Source organism: Galeopterus variegatus, unplaced genomic scaffold (genome assembly GCF_000696425.1).
Source record: "Galeopterus variegatus unplaced genomic scaffold, G_variegatus-3.0.2 Scaffold18, whole genome shotgun sequence".
In the NCBI taxonomy this organism is placed as follows: Eukaryota; Metazoa; Chordata; class Mammalia; order Dermoptera; family Cynocephalidae; genus Galeopterus; species Galeopterus variegatus.
The window spans coordinates 293,013-303,241 of NW_007726129.1; the positions used below are offsets into that span (position 1 = coordinate 293,013).

At 37.2% G+C, this 10,229-nt stretch overlaps 1 protein-coding gene across 1 annotated transcript in view; it reads right to left on the bottom strand.

The window, feature by feature from the left end:
* The window catches only part of TANGO6 (transport and golgi organization 6 homolog (Drosophila)), a 184,746-nt gene that overhangs the window by 155,909 nt on the left and 18,608 nt on the right, over nucleotides 1-10,229 (bottom strand). Inside the window, exon 6 of the mRNA XM_008567049.1 lies at nucleotides 7,171-7,253. Within this exon, the coding sequence (XP_008565271.1) occupies nucleotides 7,171-7,253 (83 nt within the window). The remainder of the gene's footprint in view (nucleotides 1-7,170; nucleotides 7,254-10,229) is intronic.

The window sequence follows — 10,229 nt, forward strand, 5'->3', positions numbered from 1 at the left end:
ACCATAAAATTTTGATTCAGAGAGCTGAGGATTTATTCCTTTAAATACCAAAATGTATTTATATTTTAATGTTTTCAGAAGAAAATATTTCTAATATGCAATCCTTGCCTTTTTAAACAAAGTATACTGAACATACCAGCCCAACAGACTTTCCTTTTCAAATAATTATGCTCTTTTTGGGTAGTTTTTCTTTTCTTCTCTGCGGCTGGCCAGTCAGGGATCCGAACCTTTGACCTTGGTGTTACTACACCACACTCTGACTGAGCTAACTGGCCAGCCCTTTTTGGGGGTAGTTTTCTGTGTCCTTTCTTGTTCCTCTCTACTGACATTCTGCTGTCATTGTGCCTATTTGGTCTAACTTCTAATTTGTTACTTCTAATTCTGTTAAGGTCTTAGAAATCAGACAATCAATCTGATCTGGAGAGAGTATAAAGATGCGGTTAGTGCACAGGCTTTGGGGTGGCAGCTGGATGGGTGGCTGCAATAATACACATGACACAGGAGGTTGAATTGGAAATGCCAAGTGAGGCACCAAGAAAAGATAGACTTAAAACTCCAAAGGAAGACACCAGACTAAGATGAGAACAGGTTGAGCATGATAACCAAAAATCTGCTCTGACCAGGTCAGCTGAATTATAGTGCCTTGGGAGATCTGGGATAAGTCAGTAGTTATGTCTATTTGTTTTTTGTTTTTTTTTCCTTTTTGTCTTTTTTCGGGTCCGGCAACGGATCGCAACCCTCAGTGTTGCCCCCGTACCGGACCAGGACCGGCCACGGGATCGCAACCCTCGGTGTTGCTCCCGCCCCTCGCTCAGCCAGTGAGCGGCCGGTCTGTATGTGGGATCCAAACCCTCGGCGGGAGCGCCACCGCACTTCCCAAGCGGCGCACTATAGCAGTGCGCCACCGGGCCGGCCCTAGTTATGTCTATTTGTCTTGGAAGACATTATCATAAGACCCTTTCTACTCAGAAGCAGATGTAATGTCACCAAAAAAACATAAAATAATTTAGAATGCTTCTTGTGACCCTTACCCTACATCGCTGCAAGTAGGAAGCAACCTAGTAACAATCCCAAATCTATGTGTCATGTACAACTAATAGAAAACCTGATGAAGTGATTAAGTGGGGCTGTCCTTCTCTCTCTCTCCTCTGATCCTTCCCCCTTCTTATAATTATAAAATGCTAAGCTCTGCTGGCCTTCTTTGGAACTCATTCTCAGGGCAACCTGATCTATGTGTCTTCCTGGTTGCAATTGTCATACTGGCTCAATAAACCCTTGCTATATGCATTTGGTCTCAGATTCTTTTTATATCAACAAGGACTACAAAAACTCCTCATCATCAAAGGGCTGGCTGATTAGCTCATGTGGGTGTTACAACACCAAGGTCAAGGGTTTGGATCCCCATACTGGCCAGAAAAGAAAAAAAAAAAAGAGGGTAGAGAAGGATCAGACTGACAGAAGATTGGTGAGGAGGATTTCTCTGAAGAGAGGGGCTGGTGAGCCAAAGTCCCACCCCTCAATCCACCAATAATAAAAAGACAAATAACCCAATTTGAAAATAAGCAAAGAAACCTGCTGTCTGGGAATGCATTAAAAAAAAAAAATGGACAAAGGATTTTTTTTTGATACCTCTTAATAAGAGGAGAAGACAGGATCTTAATAGACATTTCTCCAAAGACATACAAATGGCCAATAAGCACATAAAAAGCTGCTTCATTATCATTATCATTATTTCATTATCATGAGCCAGTAGGGAAATATAAATCAAAGCCACAATGAAATACTACTTTACTCCCACTAAGAGAGCTATAATCAAAAACACAGATAATAGCAAGTGTTGGCCAGGATGTGAAGAAATTAGAGCCCTCAGAGATTGCTGGTAGGGATGTAACATGGTGTGCCTGCTTGGAAAAAGAGTCTAGCAGGTCCTCAAAAGATTAAATATAGAGTTACCATATGACCCAGCAATTTTCCTCCTAGGCATATACCCAAGAAAAATGTAAAACACAAAAAACTTGTATACCAATATTTATAGCAGCATTATTTATAAGGGCTAAATAGTAGAAACCAAATATACATTGACTGATGAATGGATAAACAAAATGTGGTATGTTAACACAATGGAATATTATCTGGCAATAAAAAGGAATGAAGTACTGCTTCATGCTACAATATGGATGAACCTTAAAAACATCATGCTAAGATCACATATTGTATAATTTCATTTATATAAAATGTCCAGAATAGGCAAGTCTATAGAGACAAAGTAGATCAGTGGTTACCTAGGGCGGGGGGCAAGGTGTAGAGAATGGGGAATGACAGCTAATGGAAATAAGGTTTCTCTTAGGGGGGACAAAAATATTCTAAAATTAGACTGTTCTGATGGTTGCACAACCCTATCAATATACCAAAAAGCACTAAATTGTACACTTTAAATGGGCAGACTGTATTTTTTTTTTTTTTTTTTTTTTTAAGGATGACCGGTAAGGGGATCTCAACCCTTGGCTTGGTGCTGTCAGCACCACGCTCAGCCAGTGAGCAAACCGGCCATCCCTATATGGGATCCGAACCCGCAGCCTTGGTGCTATCAGCACCGCACTCTACCGAGTGAGCCACAGGCTGGCCCAGCAGACTGTATTTTTATGTGAATTTTATCTCAACAAACCTGTTAATAGGAAGAAAAAAAGAGAAAAAACAAACAAACAAACAAACAAAAAAACCAGAGCTGGAAGTGTTCCCAAATGCCTTTCTAAAATTAAACACCCCCTTGTTACCCTGTGAGTTGCTGTTCACCCATCCCAGAGGATTTCCTTATTTCCTGCCTTTGAGCTGGACTCTATAATTTAGTATTAGCAGAAAGTTAATAAAGACAACATATCCTTTGTTGCTAAATTTTATACAGTGTTTACCATTTTCCTCCAACATACACATTTCCTGTTTTGCAACTACAGCTGAGCTGCTGAAACCTTGCAGAGAGAATAATTACCCTTCTACACCCCTCCTTGTTCCCCGACAGTCCCAATCCTTGGTGCATAATCAAGTGTCTACAGCAAACTAACGGTTGGTTTGCTTGCCTCTCCAGGAGGTTTTAAATTTACCAAATTGTTCACAATACTACAAGGGGTTTCCCCATTTTAGAAGTCAAGAATAGGAGAAACGGCAGGATTCACTGTTACCAGTTCTCTCTGTTTTTTAGAGGCTAATTCTCTTGCCAGAAAGAAATTCTCTGTTTTGCTTTCTTTTTCCTGTAAAGACAGTTTATTGATTTCCAAGGAATACTAACTATGAGGAGTCTGTACCAAAGTTTAGTCACAATTAGTCCTCCCCCTGCCCTGACGGTACTTTCAGTCTTTCTGACATTCCACACCCAACCATTTAAGTTTTCTATCACGATATTCCTTAGATGGGATATGACTAAAGATGGTCTTTCTGAAAGTTAATGGGGCCTTGTTCTCTAATTAAAAATATTTGCTTTCTAGACTGCTCTATATAATTTCTTGTCTTTCCAAAATCTGAAAAATCCTTGCCTAACAATATTTAGAACAGGATATAAGACCCAACTTTTCAGGAGTCTGTAAGTAAAGCATTAAAAATAAAAACAGCATGATTTTCACTAAGTCATCATGACATGTTTTATCTATGAGCAATTTAATTCCATATTTGTGTGCCCTGTAAAGGGTATACTCTTGTTTTTTTAAATAGTGAAATTAAATAAAGGGTAGTAAACATTTCACTTTTACAATAAAGTGAGTGCTGCAGAGAACAAGTTTTGAATTTTTTTTTTTTTTTTAAAGATGACCAGCAAGGGGATCTTAACCCTTGACTTGGTGTTGTCGACACCACACTCTCCCAAGTGAGCTAACCAGCCATCCCTATACAGGGATCCGAACCTGTGGCCTTGGTGTTATCAACACCACACTCTCCCAAGTAAGCCGCGGGCCGGCCCTCAAGTTTTGAATTTTTAAACATGCATTTTATATCTAATTTATTAGTATCATATAGAAAACTTAAAACAAAAAGGATCTGCTTTCTTATGTGAAAGAACATGACTTCAGATTCATTCTACACCCTCTTACACTGCTGGTGGGAATATAAAATGATGTAGCCACTATGGAAAACTGTTTGGCAGTACCTCAGACAGTTAAACATGGGGTCACCATATGATCTAGCAATTCCAGGAATTCCAAGAAAAATGAAAACATACATACACATAATAACTTGTACATGAAGATCCATAGCAGCATTATTCATAATAGCCAGAACATGGAAACAACCCAAAGGTCCGTCAAGGGATGAATGGATAAACAAAATGCAGTATGTTAATACAATGGAATATTATTTGAGAATAAAAAGGAATGTCATACTGATTTATGCTACAATATGAATATTGTATACATATACATATACATGTATACATACACATATACAATATGAATATGAATAAACCTTAAAAACATCATGCTAACTGAAAGGAACCAATCATGAAAGACCACATATTGTATGATTCCATTTATATGAAATGTTCAGAATAGGCAACTCTATAGAAACTGAAAGTAGATTAGTGGTTGCCTAGGGCTAGGGGAGGGGAGTGGTAGTAGAAGGATTCAGGAATGACAGCTAAGTAATGTGAGGAAGTTTCTTTTTGGGTAATGAAATGCTCTAAAACTGACTGTGGGGCTGGCTGGTTAGTTCAGCTGGTAAAACATGGTGCTGATAGCATCGAGGTCAGGGGTTCCTACTGGCCAAACACCAATAAATAAATGAATAAATGCATAAATAAATTAATTAATTAATTTAAAAAACTGTTTCTGAGAATGGTTGTACAAACCTATGAATATATAAAAAAGGCATTGATTTGTACATTTTAAATGGGTGAATTGTATGTTATATGAATTATATTTCAATAAAGCTGTTAAAAAAAAGATTTATTCTATATCCAAATTTCCATCAACTGATAAATGGATAAACAGAATGTGGTATATAACACCAAGGTCATGAGGTCAAATCCCCATACCAGACAGCTGCCAAAAAAAACCCAACAAAATGCGTTATAGTCAACCAATGAAATATTATTTAGCAATAAAAAGGAACAAAACACTAATACCTGCAACAACCTAGATGAACATCAGAAATATTATGCTAAATGACAGAAGCCAGATGCAAAAGAACACCTATTGCGTGATTCCTTGATATAAAATATGCCCAAAAAACAAATCTGTGGAGGCATAGAAGCTCTCTGCATATTAGCGGTTGGGACTAGGAGTAGAAATGAGGAATAACTAAATGGCACAAGGGATCGTTTGGGATAAAGGAAATGTTCTAAAGCTGTATTGTGGTAGCTGTTTCAAATATCTATAAACTTACTAAAAATCTTTGAATTTAAAACAGATGATTTTATGGTATGCAAAATGTACCTCAATAAAGCTATTTTATAAAAAGAGACTTACCCTAAAATTTTTTTAAAGAGGCAAATAACCGAATATTTTAAAGGGGCAAAATACTTAAACAATTTACAGAAGAAAAAACATGAATAAACAAAAAACATAATAAGATTTTCAACCTCACCAGTGATAAGAAAAAAGCTAATTAAAACCATAATGCACCCAACAGATTGGCAAAAATTCCCTGGAAACAACTTAAATGTCTATCAATAGAAAAACAAACAGGTAAGTGCTGATATATCGCACAATGAAATAACATCTAGCAGTGAAATGAATGAATCAGAATTATACTACAATGCCATTTAAACAAAATTTAAAATCATGCGTAACAATACTACAATATGAATAATAATGCTACGAACGTTCATGTATAGGTTTTCATGTGAACATGTTTTCATTTCCCCTGGGTATATAGGAGTGGAATTGTTGGGTCATATGTAACTCCATGTTTTAAACTTTTTGAGGAATTGCCAAACTATTTTCCAAAGCAATTGTACCTTTTTATATGGAATATAATTTTGAAAGCTGTTTACTAGTGTAAATATTTTAAATAGTAAAATATTATTATAAATATATTGAAATAAACTATAAAAAAAACTTAACCCAAATCCATCTGGCCTAACACAATAGGATTTCATTTCTGTCTACAAATATATTTTTTATATATATTTATAAGATTATAATAATAAAGAACATACAATTCATATTCTTTTTTTTTTTCCTTTTTGTCTTTTTTACTGACCGGTAACGGGATCGCAACCCTGACATTTAGTGGGAAAAGTGATATAATGACATTTAGTGGGAAAAGTGATATAATAGTCTTTTTTTTTTTTCCTTTTTGTCTTTTTTACTGACCGGTAACGGGATCGCAACCCTCGGTGTTGCGCCCGCACCGGGGACCGGCAACGGGATCGCAACCCTCGGCGCTGCGCCCGCACCACACTCAGCCAGTGAGCGGGAACCGGTCTCCACATGGGATCCGAACCCTCAGCGGGAGCGCCGCTGCACTCCCAAGCGGCGCAGTCTCCAGTGCGCCACCGGGCCGGCCCCAATTCATATTCTTGTTTTCATTTTCATTATATATTTAGACAGTCATTTGCAGGATTCATTTATTCAGCCTTACTTCTTTATGATGGTGATTACCACCAAAAGTTATAAAGTAGATTCACTTTTAGGAAGCCTACAACATTGAAAATGCCTCTGTCAGTTTCTTCAAAAGACATGCTTTCATCAGAGGTATGTGCCAGTTAGAGAATCTAAACTGTTTTAACATTCAGAGTAAATAATAAAATTAACAGGGCTTCAAATTATATCACTTTTCCCACTAAATGTCAGCTTGTAGTTTCCAGTTTTCAAAGTGAAACAATTTTGATGGTTTAGAGTTTAAGATTAGTTATTCCAACTTTGGAAAAACCAATTAAAAGGCAAAATTACTTTAAAAGACTAAGTACAGGGCCGGCCTGGTGGTGCACTGGAGACTGCGCCGCTTGGGAGTGCGGCGGCGCTCCCACCGAGGGTTTGGATCCCATGTGGAGACCGGTTCCCGCTCACTGGCTGAGCGCGGTGTGGGTGCAACGCCGAGGGTTGCGATCCCATTGCCGGTCCCTGGTATGGGCGCAACACTGAGGGTTGCAATCCCGTTACCGGTCAGTAAAAAAGACAAAAAGGAAAAAAAAAAAAGACTAAGTACAAACATTAGCTAAAAATATTAGTGACTTTAATTACCAACCTTAAACACATCCTCAATACATCTACTAAATTCTTCTTCTGTTACCAAAATGGTCCCAGGCACCAGGTCACTCTCTGGAATCTCTAAAGAACAAAAAACAAAATTATCCACTCAGCACCTCACTGAATAGAAGACACTAAGCCTACGGAAGAAAGTTTTACCAGAAAGATGATTTGGTAAGTACAGCTAAGATGAGAAAATCGACATGGTTACCACTGCACAATATGGTGCCATTCATACACAACATTTCATGAAATCTATGATGCCGTTGATTATAAACACCAATTGTTATTTTATGTATTACTAAGAAAGAAATAAACCACTGCCAATTGACCTATGAAACATTATCACTTAGAATTTTAATTTTAAGTTTACTGAATGAAAATTGGGGATTAAATGAAATGAAAACGGCATAGAATTGACAGTTGTGTCTAGGTGATAGGTACACAGGAGTTCATTATACAATCTGTGTAGGCATGTATTTGAAAATTTCCCTTTAAATAGTTTTAAAGTAGGTTTTTTAAAAAGTATTAAAAGAGGGGCTGGCCTGTGGCTCACTCGGGAGAGTGTGGTGCTGATAACACCAAGGCCACAGGTTCAGATCCCATATAGGGATGGCCAGCTGCTCACTGGGTGAGCGTGGTGCTGACAACACCAAGTCAAGGGTTAAGATCCCCTTACCCGTCATCTTTTAAAGAAAAAAAAAAAAAGTATTAAAAGAGCTCTTTAGACTTATTTAGACATATAGGTTTATTATATATTATTCTTTATATAAGCTAAATAAATGGGATAAAGAATTCTTAAAACTTCACATTGAGTCCAATTCTTCTGAAACATTTTAACACCATTACTGATATCCATGTTTTTCCATGATGCATCATCTACTGTGCCACCAAGAACCCAAGTAATGCAACATTTCTTCTTTTTTTTTTGGTCTTTTTTCATGACCGGTAACGGGATCGCAACCCTCAGTGTCGCGCCCGCACCGCGACCGGCAACAGGATCACAACCCTTGGTGTCACGCCCGCACCGCGCTCAACCAGTGAGCGGACCGGTCTCTATATGGGATCCGAACCCTCAGCGGGAGCGCCGCCGTGCTCCCAAGCGCTGCACTCTACCGAGTGCACCACCAGGCCAACCCAATGCAACATTTCTTAAAAGAGTCCTTCATCCCACTACTGTCTTCACAATTTTATTCCAAGTTACTGACATCCATTCTGCAAATTTTGATGCTCATTTGTAGGCACAGGCAACTTCATGATTGTCACCTCGCCAACAGTGATCATGAGATGCATCTTGATAGCAGAATTGTTAAAATGTGAAAAAGATCTCCAAAATAAAAGTTTTTTAATGTGAAAAAAAGTGTCTTGGAATGGATAGAATATGGTAATTCATAATTGTCACATAGTCCTAAAAATATGATAATATAAAAAACAAAATAAGAAAGTTTATTCTTTAGATTGTTTTTCCAGTGGCAGTGATGGGATCATATATGATCAGTCATATTCTTACTTGGTTGGTCCCTTTTGTTATCAATAGACTGTATATAACAAAACACATAGCTGGTGTTGCAAATCTAATCTAACACACAAAGAATACCGGGCAGATAGATGTCCAATAAATATTCCTTGAATGGGGCTAGCAAGTTTGTTCAACTGGTTAGAGCACAGTGTTATAACACCAAGGTCAAGGGCTCAGATTCCCATACTGACCAGCTGCCTCCCCCCGCCCCCCCAAAAAATTCCTTGAACGAATTAACAAGATCCAGAACAAACATAACTGACCCACAAATGGGCTGAATCTAGACTTCCCAAGTACAGGCTCTAAGCCAGTGTCCAAACTTGAACATGCATTTGAATTACCCAGAGGGCCTGTTAGAACACAGAGCACTGGGCCCCACCCCAGGTTTCTGATTCAATAGGTAGGTCTGGAGTGGAGCCCAAGAATTTGTATTTCTAATAAACTCCCAGATGACACTAATGCTACTGGTCCTGGGACCACACTTTGAGAACCACTGCTCCAGACTAAAGGCAATGCCTAATTAGTTATGGACAAGAAAATAAATAGATTAGTAATGACGTATAGTCTTAATACATGAAATTACACATATAAAAACTGTAACACTATAACACTGAAGGACAGTAGAATAATACTTCATTTTTCGAAGAATATACTGATTCTAGACTAGATTTCCATCAAAAGTATAAGAAATTTTAATTATTTATTCAAATACCAAGTTTATGATTTCTGAGTGATATCACAAATTTCACTTTACCAATGTTCAGTCTGGTGAAGTTTACTGCACACAAGAATTAGACTTTCTCTATCCCTACCCACATCACCCATCCCACCCTATACACACCCCAGAAAAATTTATACTACAAATGACTTCTATACAAAGTCTATATAGAACTAAACTTGATTTAACCATAATATAAATTTTATTTATTTTTTAACCTTACGAACTACTATCTAGGAAGGTTTTTTTACTCACTAAGAATGCTGAAATCATAGTCTGTATCCCAGTATTAAATTCACTGATGCATGAAAATATAGTGAGGAGAATGGTGAAAGTGTCAATCTTTTAAGACATTAAAACAGAATTAAACCTACTGTCCAAGTCTGGGAAAATCTGAGCATCAAAATGAATGAAGGAATGTTTGGTAACACATTGAATAAAAAAATCTATACTGACACTTAATTATTTTTTAAGAAGGGATGAGCAGGGAGAAAGAAAAGCTCTTCTTTACAGAATACCAACTAGTAAATTGAAAAGTATAAAAGAAATAGAAAGTCAGCATTTTCAGGCAAAAACCATCAATGGATACTAAACCACAAAACAAAAGACTATTGGGAAACAGGGTATTCACACAGTCTCAAACTATCATCCCATAGATTACTTATTAATTTTTTTTTTTTTTTTTTTTTTTTTTTTTTTTTTTTTTTTTTTTTTTCTTTTTTGGGCACGGAAAAAAAAAAAAAAAAAAAAAAAAAAAAAAAAAAAAAAAAAAAATTAATAAGTAAGCTATGGGATGATAATTTGAGACTGTGTGAATACC